Source organism: Hippopotamus amphibius, chromosome 2 (assembly GCF_030028045.1).
Source record: "Hippopotamus amphibius kiboko isolate mHipAmp2 chromosome 2, mHipAmp2.hap2, whole genome shotgun sequence".
Taxonomy (NCBI): domain Eukaryota; kingdom Metazoa; phylum Chordata; class Mammalia; order Artiodactyla; family Hippopotamidae; genus Hippopotamus; species Hippopotamus amphibius.
Genome location: NC_080187.1, coordinates 184399582 through 184420183, shown reverse-complemented (window position 1 = coordinate 184420183; position 20602 = coordinate 184399582). Strand labels below are relative to the sequence as shown.

The 20602-nt window shown below is 48.8% G+C and overlaps 2 protein-coding genes across 3 annotated transcripts in view; one reads left to right on the top strand and one right to left on the bottom strand.

The window, feature by feature from the left end:
- Positions 1 to 20447, top strand: part of DNAJC17 (DnaJ heat shock protein family (Hsp40) member C17) — a 45473-nt gene extending 25026 nt beyond the window's left edge. For both annotated transcript variants that reach the window (XM_057721717.1, XM_057721718.1), the window contains exons 2-11: positions 9962 to 10031; positions 10312 to 10370; positions 10599 to 10686; positions 12074 to 12159; positions 12400 to 12496; positions 13084 to 13127; positions 13550 to 13627; positions 14347 to 14427; positions 14922 to 15032; positions 20248 to 20447. In XM_057721717.1, the coding sequence (XP_057577700.1) occupies positions 9962 to 10031; positions 10312 to 10370; positions 10599 to 10686; positions 12074 to 12159; positions 12400 to 12496; positions 13084 to 13127; positions 13550 to 13627; positions 14347 to 14427; positions 14922 to 15032; positions 20248 to 20370 (837 nt within the window). In that variant the 3' untranslated portion in view covers positions 20371 to 20447. The remainder of the gene's footprint in view (positions 1 to 9961; positions 10032 to 10311; positions 10371 to 10598; positions 10687 to 12073; positions 12160 to 12399; positions 12497 to 13083; positions 13128 to 13549; positions 13628 to 14346; positions 14428 to 14921; positions 15033 to 20247) is intronic.
- Positions 15939 to 18550, bottom strand: C2H15orf62 (chromosome 2 C15orf62 homolog). Its single transcript, XM_057721724.1, has one exon. The coding sequence runs from the start codon at positions 17853 to 17855 to the stop codon at positions 17328 to 17330; it is 528 nt and encodes a 175-aa protein (XP_057577707.1). The 5' UTR covers positions 17856 to 18550; the 3' UTR covers positions 15939 to 17327.
- Positions 20448 to 20602: the final 155 nt, after the last annotated feature.

Genomic DNA, 20602 nt, shown 5'->3' with positions numbered 1-20602 from the left:
CTATAAACTTCCCTCTTAGAACTGCCTTTGCTGCATCCCATAGGTTTTAGATCGTTCTGTTTTCATTGTCATTTGTCTCTAGGTATTTTTTGATTTCCTCTTTGATTTCTTCAGTGATCTGTTGGTTATTTAGTAGCGTATTGTTAAGCCTCCATGTGTTTGTGTTTTTTACAGTTTTTTTCCTGTAATTGATTTCTAATCTCATAGCGTTGTGGTCGGAAAAGATGCTTGATACGATTTCAATTTTCTTGAATTTACCAAGGTTTGTTTTATGACCCAAAATGTGATCTATCCTGGAGAATGTTCCATGTGCACTTGAGAAGAATGTGTAATCTACTGTTTTTGGATGTAATGTCCTATAGATATCTGTTAAATGTAGCTGATTTATTGTGTCATTTAAAGCTTGTGTTTCTTTATTAATTTTCTGTGTGAATGATCTGTCCATTGGTGTAAGTGGGGTGTTAAAGTCCCCCACTATTATTGTGTTACTGTCTATTTCCTCTTTCATAGTTGTTATCATCTGCCTTATGTATTGAGGTGCTCCTATATCGGGTGCATATATATTTATAATTGTTATCTCTTCTTCTTGGATTGATCCCTCAATCTTTATGCAAAAAATAAAGAAAACATTTTTAATCTTTTTTAAAATAAATTAATTTATTTATTTAATGTATTTATTTGCTGTGTTGGGTCTTCATTGCTGCACACAGGCTTTCTCTAGTTGTGACATTTGCTGCATTGGGTCTTTGTTGCTGCACAGGGGCTTTCTCTAGTTGTGGTGAGTGGGAACTACTCTTCATTGTGGTCTGCATGCTCCTCATTGTGGTGACTTCTCTTGTGGAGCACGGGCTCTAGGTGCCTGGGCTTCAGTAGTTGTGGCTTGCGGGCTCTAGAGCACAGGCTCAATAGTTGTGGTGCACCAGCTTAGTTGCTCTGTGGCATGTGGGATCTTCCTGGAGCAGGGATCAAACCCATGTCCCTGCATTGGCAGGCGGATTCTTAACTACTGCGCCACCTAGGAAATTCCAAGAAAACATTTTTAATCTTATAATACAGTACCTTGAAAAGTACAGTAGTATAGTACAACAGCTGGCATCCAAGGGCTGGCATCAAGTGAACAGGCAAGAAGAGTTACTAACTGGAGGAGGGAGAGAAGGTGGTTGATGTTACTGTACTACTGTACTCTATACAGTATTGTACAGTAAAGTACACAAAAGCACAACCACTTGTAGAGGATGCATATACATGACAATGTATGCCAGACATGTGAACTAACTTACATGATTGGACATGTGAACACATATTCGCATCTCTGAAAGTTCGCAGCTTGAAGGTTCGTAGGTCAGGGACTTACTGATCTTAGTTTCATTGATCTTTTCTTTGTACCATTGGTTGTTTGATAGCATGTTGTTTAATCTCCACATATTTGAATTTTCCTGTTCCTTCTTATAATTGATTTCTAGTTTCACACCATTGTGGTCATGAAATGGTCAATATGATTTCAGTCTTCTTAAATTTATTGACTTGTTTTGTGGCCTAATATATGATCCGTCCTGCAGAATGTTCCATGTGTACTTGAGAAGAATGTGTATTCTGGTACTTTTGGATGGAGTGTTACATATATGTCTGTTAAGTCCATCTGCACTAATGTGTCATTTAAGGCTAATGTTTCCTTATTGATATGCTGTTTGGATGATCTATCCATTGATAAAAAGGGGGTATTAAAATCTTCTACTATTATTATATTGCTGTCTATATCTCCCTTTAGGTCTGTTAATATTTGCTTTATATATTTAGGTGCTACTATGTTGGGTGCATAAATATTTACAAATGTTATATCCTCTTGATAGATTGACTTCTTTATCATTATATAATAACCTTCTTTGTCTCTTATTACAGACTTTGTCCTTAGTCTATTTTGTCTAATATAAGTATAGCTACCCCAGCTGGTTGTTTTTTTGTTTGTTTTTGTTTTTGTTTTCCATTTGCATGAAATATCTTTTTCCATCTCTTCACTTTCACTCTCTGTGTGTCCTTACATCGGAAGTGAGTCTCTTGTAGGCAGCATATAGATGGGTCTTATTTTTGTTGTTGTTTTATTTTTTGTTTTTTGCTTTTAACCATTCAGCCACTCTGTCTTTTGATTGGAGAATTCAGTTATGTTTGTTTTTTTAACAATTTTTTTCTTGATGTAAAAAGTAATAAAAGCTCATTGTGAAAAGTTAATGTCAACTATAACCCTCTCTCTTTTTTAAAAAAAAACTTATTTACTTGTTTATTTATTTATTATTGGCTGTGTTGGGTCTTCGTTGCTGCATGGGCTTTGTCTAGTTGTGGTGAGCAGGGGCTACTCTTCATTGCGGTGCACAGGCTTCTTATTGCAGTGGCTTCTCTTGTTGCAGGGCATGGGCTCTAGGTGCATGGGCTTCACTAGTTGTGGCATGTGAGCTCAGTACTTGTGGCTTGCGGGTCCTAGAGCACAGGCTCAATGGTTATGGCACACGGGCTTAGTTGCTCTGCAGCATGTGGGATCTTAGTTGCTCTACAGCTTGTGGGATCGAACCCGTGTCCCCTGCATTGGCAGGTGGATTCGTAACCACTGTGCCACCAGGGAAGTCCCTACAACTCTCTCTTTCAGGGATATTTTTATATGTTCTTCTGGCGAGGGTGAACACCCTTCTTGGCCTTCTCTGACACCACTCTGGCAAAGGTTTGGGGTGCTTTGTTATAGCTGGTGTGGGTGGAAGTCTAGACCGCCAGTTCAGCCTTTGATGGCATGGGTGGGGTGCGAGCCACAGTTTTTTCGATGGTATATGGCTAGAGTAGAACAGTTGTCTGAAATAATGATTGCAACGTTTTTCACTGAATGGATTTTCAGTATCATAATGAACACCTCATTATGTCACTGTTTCCCCATTTGTAAAATGAGGATAATAATAATTTCTACCTCATAGGGATGTGTTAAGAGTTAAGTAATTTGCTATATGTAAAGCACTTCAAACATAGCTTGCTATGTGGTAAATGTTAGCTACCATTTTTGTTGTTTTGGAATGTGGATGATTTCTGACTTTCTTTTTTATAAATAGTGCTATAAATGAACAGCAGTGTTTATAAGTACTCTATAAATGTCTAAGTTTTTCTTAACAATAGGCTCTTAGAAGAGACCTTGCTGGACGAAAGGGTCTGCACTTTTCAAAGCTTCCTGATATATACTGCCAGATTACTTTTCAGAATCATTGTCAGGAATTTCCTGGCAGTGCAGTGGTAGGGGTCCTCACTTCCACTGCAGGGAGCACAGGTTCAATCCCTGGTCAGGGAACTAAGATCCCACAAGCCACGCAGTGAAGCCAAAAAAAAAAAAATCATTGTGTCAATTTACATATTTACCACAAAGCCACCAGCATTAAATACCATCCTTTTTTTCCCTTGAGAGGTGAAAAAGGCTTAATTTTTGTGTGTGAGGCTGAACATTTTTCATGTTATTAACCATTTATATTCTATGAATTGTCTCTTCATGTTCTGTTTTCTTATAGTTTATCGTTTTCTTGCTTGTTTTCTTTTTTTCTTTTTAAAGATTTATTTATTGAATGATTGATTGCTGTGTTGGGTCTTCTTTGCTGCTCACAGGCTTTCTGTAGTTACAGCAAGCGGGGGCTACTCTTCCTTGTGGTGCATGGGCTTTACATTGTGGTGACTTCTCTTGTTGCAGAGCATGGGCTCTAGGCACGTGGGCTTCAGTAGTTGTGGTACGTGGGCTCAATAGTTGTGGCTCTCAGTCTCTAGAGCGCAGGCTCAGGGTTGCAGCACACAGGCTTAGTAGCTCCAAGGCATGTGGGATCTTCCGGGACCAGGGCTCGAACCCATGTCCCCTGCATTGGCAGACGGATTCTTAACCACTGCACCACCAGGAAGGCCCTCTTGCTTGTTTTCTGCATGATTTCTTTGTATAGTAAAGACTGTGTTGTCTGTCATATTTCAAGCAGATACTTCTCTCATTAATCATTTCCCTCATCTTTTAATCTTGTCTATGATGTTTTACTTAGAGGAATCTAAAATTTTTCATTGTAAATCCGTTCATTTTATGTAAGTATGCATGTGTGTGTGTGTGTGCATGTGTGATTTCTTCCCTTGTTTTAATGCTTAGGAATTTCTTCCCCATCCTAAAAGCAGATTAATAGTCCCATCATTTTCTTTATTTAGGTTCTTTTAGTTTCATTTTTTTGTATTTAGTTTTTTTAATCTATCTGGAATTATTTTGGTATATGGTTTGGGATGAAGAGCTCACTGTTTTTTCACTCAGTGTATTGGATTTTAGTAATTTTTTTTTACTATACATTGGATTTTTATATTTATTACTATTTGTTTCTTGGCCATGCTTATATGTTCTATTAATCTTGACTTTGTGCTTTACAATAAACTTTCATTAGCTCACAGAGAACTTTGAGGTTCAAATTCTTTGGGCTTGGAGACCCCAAATGCCTCCTCAGTCATTCATCCTGGTTCATTGCTTTTGAACTCAAAAGGCTCTCCACATCTGGCCCTGCTCATACACGTTGTAGGACTTTCCCTTCTAATTGTTCTATTCTCTGTTTTATGAATTTATGAATCATACGTACCTTATGAGTCATGTTAACTTTCTTGTATTTTCTTTATCATACCTGAGTTAACTTTAATCTTTTTCTGTTCTTCTCGGCCCAGTTTGCATTTCTTTGCCTACATGTATGCTTTCATTCCCTAGCATTTCTTCATCCCAAGTTTGTGCATTAAAACTTGTTTTATGAATTTATTCTTTTCTGGGTTTTCTTCTATTCCTTTTCTTAGGTTGAAGTTTTTTTAATTAACCAAAATATCCTTTGACAAAAACATTATTTTTATTCCCATGTTTTATTGCAACCATGTCTCTCCTTTTTCATGTCCTTTTCTGTTCTCAGTACTTTTTCCTTATTGAAAGAAAACGTATTTCTTCCCTAAGCTGGTCTGGGGCTTGAAGAGAAGTCAGGCTCTTCCCACACCCTCTGTCTTGAATGCCCTTTCTGGCTCTGCTTGGAGAACTATTGCTCACCTTTCAGATCGAGCTCAGATATTGCCTCCTCTGTGAGGCCTTCAGGAGTAAAGTTAGCCACTCTTTTCTTTGTGTTTCTATTCTTAGGGACCTCTCTTACAAGCATCTTACAATCGCAGTGTAATTCATTGTTTTCACAGCCATCTTCCTTGCTAAGCAGTGTCCTTCCTCTTCAGTGTCAGGAAAATTTCTGATTTTTCTCTGTATCCCCAGCTCCAGCTCAGCACCTCCATTTCTAGATGCTCTGTGAGTGGACCTAGGAGGTGGAGTAGATTCAGTGCTATAATGAAGGGCTCTCAGAGAGCTCCCCTCCTACCCTTAGGCATCCCTCTCTAAGCATGAATACCAGCCTGACCTTGACTTTCTGGCCTCACCTCTCCCCCTACTTATCCAGCCAGTGCATGAGACTGGTAATCTTGAAACACAGAACGTTCAGCCCCTTACACCTTTAAAGGGCAATTTGGAAATTGAGGTCCAGGCCAGACCTTAAGGGAATAGGGGGCCAGGATACATCAAGTTGATTGGGGCAGTTGTGTTTGGTTGTAGATGTTGGGGGTGTGGGAGGCTGGAGGGGTGGGGGTAAAATGGGGTTCCATCCAGATGGGGAGTGAGGTGACCTAGATCTACTTATACTATTGCTTCAAATAAAATCTGACGAGACTATTAAAGACATTTGTCGAAGAGACACATTCTGGAAAGAGAATTGATAAGGAAGCAAATTAATATGTGTAGATTAATTTCCCATTATTATATAATTAGGTTTTTGAACAATTTTGTCTTCCTGTTTAAGTAAAAAAAAACACACACCAATTTTCTGATATAGAACATTGAAAATGAATTATAAAACACAAAATAATATTTAATATTCTTTTCAAATAAAAATCTATAAAGCATATACTACCAACTGTAAAATAGATAGCCAATGGGAAGTTGCTGTATAACAAAGGGAGTTCAACTCGAGGATAGATGATGCCTTAGAGGACTGGGATGGGGAGGGTGGGGGGCAGTCGAGGGAGGGAGGGAATACGGGAATATGTGTATAAATACAGATGATTGAACTTGGTGTACCTCAAAAAGAATAATAAATAAATAAATAAAAAAGAAAAAAATAAAAATTATACTAATATCAAAAAAAAATCTATAAAGCATTCTCTAAAAAAAGAAAAGAAAATGAAGAATGCTCTACTACCCAGCACCCCCGTGTTTCTTTTATTTTGCTTTCATACTATTCCCTCTTACCCCCTCTCTCCCTTTTACTGTCCCTCTTAGATTTACAAAAAGAACATGTAACACCTTAAAAGAGCCCCATGATACAACAGAAACCATCTTCCACAAAACCCTCCCACATCAGTAGTACAGGCTAATCCTGGTCCTGAGGAAGCTCATTCTGAGGGCGGTGTTGCAAATTGAGGCAGTAGGCACCCTGTTCTCCCTTGGTCTTCCTCTCTTCCTCTCAAACCAGTTCAGAGAAAGGGCCTGGGATTGGAGAGAGGGAGGTAGGGGTAGAGAGGCAGAAACAAGACCCCCAAAGACTTCTGTTTGTTGGAATGATCAAGGGGGAAGGTTTAGAAGGACACCCACCATCCAGTTAACATGAACTGTGAAGAGAGGGCTGGGGAAATGGAGAAAGAACATTACTGTTTTAGCTCTCTCTTTATATATTTTTTGTATTGTTTTACCTATTGAAAAAACAAATAAAGGACCCTTAAATATAAAGAGTATATAGTAAAGGCTTGGTTTAAAATGAAAAAGAAAGAAGGCTCTGGGCATAATGGAAAAGGGAAAAAAAAGAGTAAAACGGAGAAAAGATGAGTGATAAGGTGCCTAAAGTATAAAGATGACATTTCAAATGTAAGACTATATATAACTATCACCTCCCCCTCCCTTATTATTTTGTTATGGTTTTTTTTTAAGTATTTATAAATTTATTTATTTTATTTTTTTGGCAGCGTTGGGTCAAATTCCAGAGCATGGAAACTAGGTGCATGGGTTTCAGTAGTTGTGGCATGTGGGCTCAGTAGTTGTGGCACACAGGCTTAGTTGCTCCATGGCATATGGGATCTATCCAGTCCAGGGATTGAACCCGTGTTGAAGAGGAAAATTAGAAACTTGCACTCAGCTAAAAATAACTCCATGCTTGTTCTGCTTTTGTAAAATATAATTGCTGCACAGAAAAAGAAAAACAAAAACAGGATGACCTAGCAATCAAATGTAACCATAAGATGTTTTGCTAAATATGGAATGTTCTGCTGTCTGCTCTTGTAAGTTTCTGTTTGGAAACTTCCATGCTCTGTAAACCAAGTAACCAATCTACCAGTGCTAACTGTAACCATGTGCACTGACCCCTATAAGAAAAAAGCTCACCCTGAGCTCGGGGCCCAGAGCTTGGAGGGTTAGGTCGTCTGGGGCCACCGGCTTAATAAAGCTGAGTTCTCCAACCCCCCGAGTGTGGTGCTTGGTTTCTCAATGGACCGATTTCTGCAACAGTGTCCCCTACATTGCCAGGCAGATTCTCAACCACTGAGCCACCAGGGAAGCCCTGTTGTTGTTTCTTTTTAATGGTGAAGACCTGAGTTGGCGTGGGGAGGTAAACATAGGTGGGCAGTTGGGAAAGTTGGAGGGCAGGGAGGCACATTTACACCCTCTCTACTCCAAGCCTATTCTGGGAGTGGTTCCTGCTTCCTCAGGCTCAGCCAGGATAGCTAGATGGGCTTGGTTGCCCTAGGTGAAGGTGTGGTTCTATCCATGGCCCAACAGGTGGCAGCACAACCCAGCGGTGACTCCTAGCCCTGCTTAACTCTTCAGGTGGGAGTAGAGTTAGGCACCTGCCCACAGGCCCTCCCCTGAGGGTGCTGGCTGCTTGCCTCTGAAGGCCTTTATTTAGCACACTTTGGATAGAAGTGTTTATTGGTTCCCTCTGGGAAACCTGGAAAGCCGGTCTGATTAGCTACTGATAGAGATTCTGGTTTAGAGGCTCCTCCTCCCAGGAGGTCTGAGCAGTAGGTAAGGTGTACAGGCAGAAGTGAGGGCAAGGCCTCAAGAAAAAGAGGGTAGATTCTGGGATTCTGTGCTCTGCCTTCCCTTATGAGTAGGGAAATATATAAAAGAGAATCTTGGGGGACTTCCTTGGTGGCGCAGTGGTTAAGAATATGCCTGTCAATGCAGGGGACATGGCTTCTACCCCTGGTCTGGGAAGATCCCACGTGCCGTGGAGCAACTAAGTGCATGTGCCACAACTACGAAGTCTGTACTCTAGAGCCTGCGAGCCACAATTACTGAGCCCGTGTGCCACAGCTACTGAAACCCGTGCGCCTAGAACCTATGCTCCGCAACAAGAGAAACCACTGCAATGAGAAACCCACACACCACAACGAAGAGTAGCCCCCACTCGCCACAACTAGAGAAAGCCTGCACGCAGCAATGAAGACTCAACACAGCCAATAAATAAATAAATAAATTTATTAAAAAAAATAAAATAAAAGAGAATCTTGGTAGTTATGTTTGTTTTACTAATATAAGAAATAATGCTTGTCTTCTTTTTAATACAGAGAGGTGCAAAGATGAAAACTACAAAAGAACCATAGCCTCCCCACCAAGATAACCCGTTATCGATAAAAAAGATACTAAAGACTTGTTTAAGTTTTGAAAATTTGAACTACAGAAAAGTATAAAATGAGAAGTAAATATTTCCTTCCCCTCCATTTTCAGCTGCTTTCCAAAGGAAACCGCTATTAAGTTTCTTATGATTGCTTTGAGGAAAGAAGAGAAAAGAACTATGCACATGCCCAAGTGTCTCTAACTACTTACATTTCTTTTATTTTTTTGTTTATTTTCAACCCCAAAATGATCATTATACATACTGTTCTAAGCCTAGTTTTTTTCACACACTATGCCTTGAAGATATTTCTTTCTTCCTTTTTTTAAAAAAACTAATTAATTAATTATTGACTGCGTTGGGTCTTCATTGCTGTGCTGGGGCTTTCTGTAGTTGTGATGAGCGGAGGCTACTCTTCCATTACAGTGCGCAGGCTTCTCATTGCGGTGGCTTCTCTTGTTGCAGAGCATGGGCTCTAGGTGCACGGGCTTCAGCAGTTGTGGCGCTTAGGCTTAGTTGCTCCGCGGCATGTGGGATCTTCCCAGACCAGAGATCCAACCCATGTCCCCTGCATTGGCAGGCGGATTCTTAACCATTAGGCCACCAGGAAAGTCCCTTTCTTTTTTTGAAGTTGAGGTATAATTGACACACAACATTGTATTAGTTTCAGGTGTACAACATGATGGTTTGCTGTTTGTTACCATACATAGTTATGATTTTTTTTTCTCATGATGAGGACTTAAAGATCTTTCTAGACAGCACATATAGACTTCTGTCTATGATAATTTTTTTAATGGGTCTCCCTATTGGAGATTTTGATTGGCTTCACTTCAGGGCTAATAATATAAGCTATGTTTTAGTGGACATCCTTTTGTATTTATTTTGGCATGCTTCTACAAATCCATATTACAGAGTAAGTCAGAGGGAAATTTTGATGTCTAAATTTCCCTCCAGAAAAGTTGTCCTACTTTACATTACATTACACCAAGAGTGTGTGAGAGTGCCTGTTGCTGGGTGGCTGTAGGGACACCTGCCCCTGCCAGGAGCCCTCTGACATCCACAGTGGTGAGACTGGGTGCTCGGCAGGAAGCAGGCCCAGCCTGTCTGCTGCAAGGCAGCTGTCCGCTCCCTGCATGGCCTTTGTCTGCACTGCCAGTCTCCTCTGTGGCTGTGAGGTGGCCGTTTCAGTGTGGCAGCCTTTCTTTTAGCGATGGAGAGCACTCCCTAGATTTCCCTTATCACTTTAGCATTTTCCCGTCTGTCCTGGGATGAGAGAGTAAATAACCAAATCTTGACTCTTCCAGGTGAAGAAGGCATATAGGCAGAAGGCCCTCTCCTGCCACCCAGACAAAAATCCGGATAATCCCAGAGCAGGTGAGCCTCTCCTAGGCATGGGGAGAAGGAGGCCAACCCACCTGGGCATGGTGTGAGTGCCGTGGAGGCCAGTGCATGCAGCCTGTCTTTGGCTGCACTTCGCATATTGGGGCGTCTAGTCAGTTGCTGATGCGCTCACCCTTCCTTGCTGGTCCGTCATCTGCTGATGTCTGCTTTTCTAGCAGCCTGTGGGTTCTTTGAGGCGCTCTTTTGAGGGAGCACACCATCACCAAGTCTAACTTTACTTTTCTCCTCTCTCTTTTTTGATCCCTATGTTTAGCTGAACTCTTCCACCAGCTTTCTCAGGCCTTGGAGGTACTGACTGATGCTGCTGCCAGGGTAAGCGCATCCTCCTTTATCTGAACTGTCCCCCACATTTAGAGACCACTGTGTGCTTCATCCTCTATACTCAGCCATGTGGCACAGTTGCAGCCTGGAGACGCAGCCAGCAGACTGCCTCCCAATGGCTCTGGGACTAGTGGCAGGGCCGGGGAGGTGGCTGGCTCTGTGTGTGTTCCCTGGCTGTTCGCCGGCTCACTGCTCCTCCGTGTTCCTTTCCCTTGCCAGGCTGCATATGACAAGGTCAGGAAAGCCAAGAAGCAGGCAGCAGAGAGGACCCAGAAACTTGATGAGAAAAGGAAGAAAGTGAAGCTTGGTAGGTGACATCATGGTGCTGGTGGCCTACAGTTTCCCTGGGCCATTTTCATGCAGCTCCCCTGCCTTTCCTCCTGCAGCTTTAGTTCCAGCAACTCAGAGCTTTGTGGCCCCGCCTCTGGCCAGAACCCTGTTCTCAGGGGTGGCTTCTAAAGGACAGTCTTAGGAATAATAACAGTGACTAGATGTGCTGTTAGCTAAGGCTTGTGACAGATGTTTTCCTGCCTCCTTTAATTATCACAACTATCCAGGGAGCTGCGTGTTACAAAACCCATTTTTTATAGACAAAAGAAGCTAAGGCACCAAAAGGATAAGAACTTGCTAGAGCCAGGATTTGAAGCCACACGACATGAGTACCATCAGGGTCCTTGTCAGCCATGCTGTCCTGGATCTTTTTCATTCATCCCAGCTGATTTCTGCACAGAGCTTTCACTCTGTGACATCCCCTCAGAAGGATCCAAAGAGATCCAGGCATTTGTCTTTTAAAAAACAGCTTCATTGATGTATATTTTGTATATCATATCGTCCACCCATTTCAAGTGAACAATTCGGCGATTTTCAGTAAATTTATCAAGTGGTGCAACTGTGACTGTAAATCAATTTTAGAACATTTTCATCACCCCCCATAAGATTGGTCCAGGCATTCTTTACTCGATTTTTCTCCCCTTCTTGCTTGTTTCACATCCATATATTTAATATGTACATATACCATCCTGGTACATCCATCAGAAACAAACAACCCTGAAGAGTTTAGGTAAGTAAAGTGAACAGAAAAGAAAGCAGTGGGTCCCAAACCTGAGAGAAGTGTTTGCCGCAGCAGCTGGCCTGGGACAGGGCCACAAGCAGATTTCTCTTGGAAGGTGGGAAGGGCTCCAGGACCTGGGCAGAGATGCTTGCATGGAGGCTGCCGTTCCTGTAGGAGCCGCTGTAGCTGGTTCCACAGTGAGGCTTGGTAAATGTGAGTTGATGGGGAGGTAGAGGAGACAGTGGGTACTGGAGCTCAGTGATGGGAAGAGCATCAAAGCCATGCCAAGGTCGCAGGTTATGCTGTGGTGCCAAACCATAGGAACAGAGGCCAGCAGCTGCACCCACTGGCAGCCCTGACCCATGGCCCTGGGCTGCTGACATAAGCACCCACCCACACCTTGTTCACTGTGCGGAGAACTGGCTTAGTCAGCGTGAGTTGCTTTAACTCTTCCAGACCCCAGCCAGTCAGCTGGAGCCTATACTCTTCCTTGTTACGACTTTTCTCAATGGAAATTAATTTGGGAGCAGAGTTACTGTATGGGTTCAAGCTACATGAGGCTTTGCGGAAGCAGCCAGAGCCGGGTGGGCTGGGGCCATGTAGAAACTGCTTAGACGCTGGGTCATTCAACCCTTGTGCCTAGACCTGGAGGCCCGGGAGCGGCAGGCCCAGGCCCACGGCAGCGAGGAGGAGGAGGAGAGTCGGAGCGCCAGGACGCTAGAGCAAGAGGTGAGCATCCAGGCACTGTGGCCACCTGCACGAGGAAGAGGCTGGTGGAACCAGGGGCTTGCTGTGGTGGGCGAGGGCCTGCCCCTTCCACCTTCCTCTGTGGGAGCTGGGTCATCTGTCCCACCTGCAGGTTGCTGAGCCTAGCTTGCAGGTGGAATGTCCCAGAGACCTTTGCAAGGTGAGCCAACCTGGGATTGGATCTGCACAGAATTGTCATCCTCCCCAACCCCCACCCTGCAGATCGAACGCCTGCGAGAAGAGGGTTCCCGGCAGCTGGAGGAACAGCAGAGGCTCATCCAGGAGCAGATACGCCAGGAACGGGAACAGAGGTTGAGAGGTGAGAGTCTGTCCTCCACACCTGCCTCCTGCTCTGAGGCAGCTCCCATGCCCAGAGTGGCCACACTGGCTGCTTGGTGAAGTTGCTCTGGAAGTTTCCACTGGCTGGGCACCCCACTTGGACACATGCCACCTGTCCCTTTTTACCAGTTCTCTGGAGTCTGTTGGCCTTTCACTCTGCCTGAGATCTCCTGGCCCCATTTATCTTAGTCCCAAGCAGAGCTGGCTCTGTTTTGGAGCAGATCACCAGGGTGGGGCAGGGAAGGCTCAGGGCTACTTCGTTTCAGTAGCACTGTGTGTCTGTACCTCTACCTTCTCCCCCCAGCAGGTGTTCAAGCCCTTAGTTGGCAGAGTGCTGACCATGGCCTTCAGCAGGCAGCTGGGCAGCAGCCCCAAGGTGGCAGCTCCTCAGGGTGGGGGTGGGATTGCCTCTACCTGCCCTATCAGGCTCCACAACAGGGTGGGACAAATACTGCCCTTGGTCAGGAGTGATCTTTTCTAGGTCCTTGTGGCCCTGGGCTGTGTCTCCTTTGGGAGAACCTCTGACTCCATCATAATCTACTTTGCTAATTTTCCTGAATTTTCTAGGAATGGCAGAAAATCCTGAAAGCAAAGGAACTCCCAAGCTAAAGGTGAGCCCTGCAGGATCCACGGGCCACCTCACACCACCTCCTCTTAGCAAGAACAGGTGCTTCCAGGAGCACAGGGTCTTCTGGCGGGGACACTGGATCTCTGGGAGCCACACCACTACCCACGTCCCATCCTTCCATCTTCCCACTGCCTGGGCATCAGGATGGTCTCTCAGAGCTGGCCATGAAAAGCCCTCCCTGGGACCCTTGAAGGAGAGTCTTATAGGGCTGGAAATGTGGGTGCGGGTGAGCTGGCCACCTGCCTGTCTGTTTGCAAGTGGAATGCATTTTGGGGGGATGCTCCCTAGATTGCCAGGGCCTTGAAGACCAGGGGGGCTGTCTGCTCACATGGTAAAGCGCAGGTGTGGTGTCCGGTCCTGTTGAGAAGTAGCGTTTAATGGTGACACCCACTGCTGTCTTTTCAGCTCAAGTGGAAGAGCAAAAAGGAGGCCGAGTCACAAGGTGGCTATTCCAGAGACGTCCTCCTGCGGCTTTTTGAAAAGGTCTGCCCTGCTGACTTCCCCTTACCCATCATCTCATCTCCACCTCAGCCCAGATCCCAGGGTCTCCAGGCCTAACCTTCCTTCACATTTCTACCTGGCTTTTTTTTTCTGTGTCATAGACCATAAGACAGCCTAGAAACGTCTCCCCAGGCCACGGCCCTCCAGTCACTTGTGTTGCCATGTGCCCCCTGCAGCCCGGTCTAGCCCTTGCCATCCTTAGATGCAAAGGGCTTGGCTGGGTGTGTTGGGAGAGAGGAGGTGGGTGTCTGGCACCAAAGCCCCATCTTCTTCACCTCCTTCAGTCGCTGAGGCAGCTGTGCGTCTCTGCCAGTCTGAATCCCCACATCGGGACTTCCCTGGCGGTCCCATGGTTAAGACCCTGTGTTTCCAATGCAAGAGGTGCGGGTTCGATCCCTGGTTGGGGAACTAAGATCCCACATGCCATGCAGCATGGCCAAAAAATTTTTTTTAAATAAACATAAATCCCCATGTCTGCCCAGCTCTCCTGTGCTGTCCTCTGCATTCCTAGGGAAAAAAAAAAACCCAAACAACTTTCTTTCCTATCTCTGATCTCCCCTCTCTGGGAAGCTAGCAACAAGTTGTTATCCCCTAGCTGAAAATGGCCTGGTGGCCTCTGGGCGGCCCAGGCTTGTCTCTGGTGTGAGCTGGGCCATCCTGAAGGTTGAGCCATGCTTACCGGGACTCCCATATCCTCACAGTATGGAGAGGTGCTCAACCTGGTACTTTCCAGTAAGAAAGCAGGCACCGCCGTGGTGGAATTTGCAACCGTCAAGGCTGCGGTAAGTGCTGTGTGGGGCTTTGGGGGCCACCGGCAGCCCTGCCGCTCCGGGGGAGGAACCCAATTCTGTGGGCCCTCTGAGCCCAGGTGTCCACACTCCCAGGGAATCTCTGGGCCAGCTCAGAGCCAAGATTTCCCAGAGTCCCCCAGCTCCTAGGAGCAGAGACACAGCAAGTGAAGGGATGGACAGGAGAATGTTCTAGGGATGGCTTCATTTCCCACTGCCTGGCTCCACACCTTCCACCTTCCTCTGGAAGCCAGCGTGCCTCCAGGTTGGGGCCCTCACACTGCCTTCTCCCCTTCTCCCACTCCCCAGTCAGAAGGCTCGCGTGGCCCACGAGGAGGGTCAGAGCTTCAGCATACCATTGTGTGAAGGTTGCTCTGCTTTGCTTGGAGGATGAGAACGCTGGTTCTGGTTCTTTCTGTGGGGGTAGAGAGAGCCACTTTGTAGCTGATTGGAGTGATGGGACCAGGACCGGATGCTGTATTTGACAGGAGCTGGCTGTCCAGAATGAAGTGGGCCTGATCGATAACCCTCTGAAGATTTCCTGGTTGGAGGGACGGCCCCAGAACTTGATGGGCCCCAACCACCCAGGACTGTCCCAGGTAAGGAACCAGACCTCACCCAACTGGGCCTGTTCAGGCTTCGGGGCACCTCTTCCTGTTTGAGCTCTTCTCAGGGCCCTTTCCTCGCAAATCTCGGTCATCGGGAATACGGAGAGATTGGCAGGTCTGCCAGCCCAAGCAGGAGGACTGTGATTCCTTGCTGATCCCCTTTCCTCTCTGAGTGCCAGGGGGGCCCACCCTACGCAGAAGTCTTGGACCTCACTTTCCACGTTCTGGAGTGCTGTGGGGGCTGTCCTCACCACCCAAAGGCGTTGTCCTGGCCTGTGGGTGGCTTGGTTGCCGTGTGAAGCATTTGGTGCTGAGATGACCTGGTGCTTCAGGGAAGGGGCTGCTTCCTTCCCCAACTTCCCTTCAGGTGTGTCTGTGGCTGTCCCGGACGGGGACCTACTGTCAAGAGGCAATATCTCCTGTTTAGAAATAACAGTGGCTACGCTGCCAACACCGAGGTGCTGCCTGGTGCCCGACTCGTAGTGAAGCACAGACTTGAGCTGACACATGTCCAACACCAGCTCTTAGTCCTCGCAGCTCCACAGAGGCCTGTGTTCAGCCCACCCCATACCCACATACACACACACGGCCCTGGTCACACCTGCCCCCACTTTGGTGGGACAGGCGCTCTCTCCTTCTCTGAAGTGCCTGGGGGTCTGTGCGGGAGCCTCAGGCTGATGTGTTCCAGCCCCTCCGTGGGTGAGCAAGGGTTCTGCTCCCACTGCCTCAGGCACGCCTCCCCCCGCCACACACACACCCCTCGCCTGGCCACGAGGATGGGGAGCTCTCTGGAGTGTCCCGTCAGAGGAGGAAAATGAACTGGTCTGAGCCCAACTCGGGACCACTGTTAAGTCCCAACATTTAACAGCCCCAGATGACTCCACAGGCTGTGTTATAAAGAATTTTATTTATCATCTGCACACACAGGGGGGCTTTCAGCTCAGCACATCCGCACAAGAGGAGGGAAGGGGGCGGCCACAAGGTTTGAGTTGTGCAGACAGCGTGTGTCCAGGCTTCCCTTTTCCCGTCTGGCACGTCTGGAAAGGCCTGGGGTGTCAGAACCACATGCAGCCAACTGGGCTCTGGCTGCAAGTCTCCCGGCCAGGCGTTAGGGTGGGGCCACAGCCCCCATCGTCAGAGCTTTGGAGCAAAGCAAAGCTCCTTGGTCCTGGTGAGGATTCTGGAGACGAGCGGTGCCTCTTCACTGGAACCACCTGAGCTTTGAGTCCATCCCCTGATCCCGTCCTCCAATATTCTCATGGGTGCAGGAAGGAGGGAAACCTGCCACTGTTTTTTGTTGCATTTCCCAAGGGCTCCCAAAACTAGTAATTCTGGGAATTCCCCAAAGCCCGCCTTCACAAGCTGTGTCTGTGCCTGGCATTCCCTAGAGCCTCCTCCCTCGGGTACCAGGGAGTGCTCTGGCCAGCTGTGTTGGCACTTCGAGTCTCTCATGCCTCTTTTCTGCTAGTGATTTGTTTGGCCTTTTTCCTGAGTTACACTCTACCTGCCTCACTCTTCCTACTCTGCCAGCCCCTCCCTTCTCTTGCAGGCCCCATATGCTTCCCCCTTCCCCCAACCAGGCCCCAGGCCATGGTCTAGGCCTGCACTGCCCCATAGAACTTTCTCCAGTGATGTTAAGGTTCACTCTGCGCTGTCCAGTATGGTAGCTGTTAGTCATATGTGGCTGTTGAACACTTGAAATATGGCTAATGTGACTAAGGGCTGAATTTGTAATTGCATTTAATTTCAATTAGTTTAACTGTAAACAGCCGCGTGTAGCTAGTGGCTACCATATTGGACAAGGGCAAGCCTGTCTCATCCCTCTCCCCTTAGGTCTCCCACTTTCCTAACCAGCCTGGATTGGACCACTTTTGCCCAGACCTGTCCTGTAACCTGTCTGTTGACAGTGGCTTCAGAGGGAGCTGGTGCAGGGCACCCATTTGTTGTGCTGAGTCTGTGTGTCTCCTCTCCTGGACTCGCCCTTTATGCCACCCTTCCTCTTCGCTGGCCTCTGCCTGGTCCCTGTGGTTGCAGCCGTGGCCTCCCTTTTCCAGCCCAGCTAGCTGCCTTCAGGGTTCCTGCCAGCAGGTGCCCCCCTCACATTTCCACCTTACCTCTGTACCTCTCTCCCTCCACTCTGGGGTGACTCCGAGAACTGTTCAGGACCCAGAGGGCAGGCAGGGACCTGGATTCCTATTCCTACCTTAATCCATGACTGTCCTCTCCCTTTTCTCGGTCCCCAGGCTTCTGGCTCTTTCACCCACCTGTGCCCACCCTCTCCCCCATTCAGAAGCTGGGCTCACTGGGAAATTGCTCCCTCAACATCTGTAGAACTTCCTCAAGAAGTGAAATCCCCAGGTCCACTTTGAAGGAGAAGAAAGGATCGCTGAGGTCCGGAGCAGGTGTCCTCTGGAAGTGGGGCGTGTCCAAAAGGTCCTCCTCGGAGGATTGGTGTAGGGCCTCCGCCAGGGAGCGCGTGGAGGGCAGGGTGGCAGAGTAGGCAGCAGCATAGGCGGTCGGGGGCTCCAGGATGTTGGGGCAGCTGGAGCTTTCTCGGTAGAGGCGAGGGGGTTTGGGCGGGGCCAGCAGGGTGGCCCGGGGCTGCTCGTCCCCCCACAGTGGCAGGCGCCGGCCGTCCGACCTCCCTCGCAGCTCCCGGATGACCTCTCGGTTGCTGTACTCCTCGTGGTCCCCACCGGCTGTGCTGGCCTGGCTGAGCACGCTGCCCTGTCGTCGGAGTCTCCGTGGCCGCCCCAGGCTCAGCTGCTTGAAGAACGAGGCGCTGCGGAAGGAGCCTTTCCGCCAGGTCTCCATGGGGCCCCGGGGAGCCAGCAAACAAGCCTGGTACCTCAGAAGCCTGGTTCAAGGGCAGCTAGGGACCATCTGGTCCTGCTGGAGCAGTGAATGGCAAGAATCAGGGAGGCACGCCTCGCTAGCAGAAGCACAGGCCTCCGGGTTTCTGCTCAGCAGGGACCTTCTGCCAGCATCGTGGATGGTGAGATGAGGTCCCGGGAAGTGGGCGCACTTGTCCAGGAGAGCCAGGAGCTGGGAGTTCCCGCAGCAGGAGTTTCTCAGAGGGACAGGAGTGGCCTGGTTACTTGATAGGGCAGTGGAAAAACCCCAGGAGGAAGAAACAGCACTTACAGAGCTGAAGTGAGGGCAGCTCTAGCACGATCAGAGGTGGATTTTCTTCCCCAGTGCTGGGTTCCTGGTGGGCCAGGCTCGCCCTCTCTCTGGACGACGGGCACTGGCCTCTCTGCCGCCGCCCGTGGCTCCCGGACTGTGATTAGTGGCTTGGCTGTTTGTGCCAGTGTGTGACGGTGGAGGTGTGTTGTTGTCTTCCGCTGACTCAGTCAGGTGGGAATCTGGGTTTCACGCTGAGGTAATTGCAGCATCCACAGGCAGGGATTGGGGCAGCTCGGCCAACACCCTGGGGCACCCGGGAGCTTAAGGTTCCTCTGGGGACTGTCTGGGGGGCAGCCCTGCTTTGTGTGTCACCACGCTGCCTCCTCTTCCTCCACAGCCCCAGTGCCCGGGGCCCTGACGGGCAGGCCTGGCTCCCCAGCCCCCGTGTGTCTGGAGTGAGGAGCTCAGGGAGGTGGGAGTTCATTGAAAGGCAGGCGTGTGGAACGATTGTTGGGGAAGGAAGAGACCTGTTGCTGATGTGGGTGACTCAGCCCTGGGGCCTGGTGACAGGCCCTCATTAGCAGAGCCTGCAGGGATGGGGAGAAGGAAGGAGGCCGAGGGGGTGTTAACGGAGAGCAGCCCTGTGCCTGTAAAGGGCTGGCTCCTCCCAGGGCGGGCAAGGGGCGTGCCAAGGGTGACTTCAGGTTTTCTCAGCAGAGCAACCTTACCTTGGGGAGGAGAGGATTGCCCTCCCCTTGGCCTGACATCAAGTCTGACTACTCCACTTCCTCATCCTTCCTCGATTTACCCAGATGGCCTCAGGGCAGGAAAGGACAGTTGAGAGCCAGGGTCCTACCTTCCTGTCAGGCTGCCTGGGCCTCATTTGGGGTCCCTCCTCTGGGGAAGGGGCTGGGCCAAGCCTAGGAGGTGGGCGTGGCTGGGAGGGCAACTCTCCTTGGAGCTGCTGCTGCCCCAGAGAAGGGCTGAGGCGTGGGGCTGTCGGGAGGAGCAGGGGGATCTGGGCCAAGACTTCCTGGTTCTGTGCACCCCTGCCTCCAGACCAGTTGGCCAGGGCCTGGCATCTTAACTCCAGCCACTCCCTCCTAATTCCCCGGGTCACTGACCACCAAACTTTCTTCCTGGCTTGTTCCACGAGGGTGCACCAGCTTGGGGTACTGCAAAATAGGTCTCAGCAGCTCTCTGCTGTGCAGCCCCCCTGGCCTGGCTTGCTTCTGTGCCAACTCTGGTGGGCTTCACACAGCTTCAGCTGCATGGAGGGAGGAAGTGATTTAAGTCCCACTGCAGACCTTATCTGGGTGTGGGGTTGGTGGCTCGGCGCTCTCCTGCAGAGCTGCCTCTCCACGCTACAGCCTTGGCCCGCTGAGGTGGTGGTTTATTATTCTTTTGATTATTAAAATATTGCACTCTTTAATCCCCCACACTTTGCTGGCAAGATCATAAAAGAAAAAGCCACAGGCACTGCCCTCCAAGAGCCCTGGTGTGTATTTTTAGGAGGGGAGCTGGCCTCATGCTTGTTCCTCTTTCCTTCTAGGGTGGGGCTGAGTGAGGCTGTGTCTAGCATAGGGCTCTTTGTGTCCTCAGCAGGAGCCAGGCTACAAGCATGGGCAGCTGGGAGGGGGCAGTGCTTTCACCTCCACCCAGCAGAGCAGAGCGTACTTCTGCACCTCTGACAGCTCCCCTTCACTGGTAGCTTGTGAGGAGCAGAAACCATGGGGTGGAGGAAATGAAGGGAGATGAGGGCCTGGCTAGAGCGCGAGGAAGTGATTCATCTGAGCTGACTACACATGTGAAGGGCCGGGGGAAAGGGGAGGCAGGGTGTGGATGATAGCTGCTGGAGATGGGCTGAAGGAGGGCCAGCTGAGAAGCTAGCCTGGGGCCAAAGGCCTGCTTGCTCTGAAGGAACATGGGTGAGTTGGGATTGCAGGATGTTCCCTTCCTGGACATCCTCCCTCCGTGACTCTTGGCGGCGGCTCTGCCTAGGCCCTGTCCTCCAAGTCTGGAGTGTGTGGGGCTGTGCCCTGCCACCCTGACCCCTCCCTGTCCTCCCTCTGTCCCCCAGGGCTCAGTGCGGTCCGAGAGGGACTATGAGAGCCTTGTCATGATGCGCATGCGCCAGGCAGCTGAGCGGCAGCAGCTGATCGCCCAGATGCAGCAGGAGGACCAGGCGGGGCAGCCCACGTAGCCTTCTGCCTCCAGCCCACCCATCCCACAGCCCTTTTCTTAAACATCACCAATAAACGTTTCTTTTCCTTTTTTTAAAAGAGTCTACCTCTATTGCACACACAGATGTAGGGTGCAGGCCTGCCCAAGCGTGGCCCTGGTTTCTGGGCTCTGCCTCAGAGGGCTTCACCCAGGCCTGGCTCTCCCTCGCAGGGAGTGGGCAGACCCCAGGGAGGCGCTCCGCACGGTGAGAG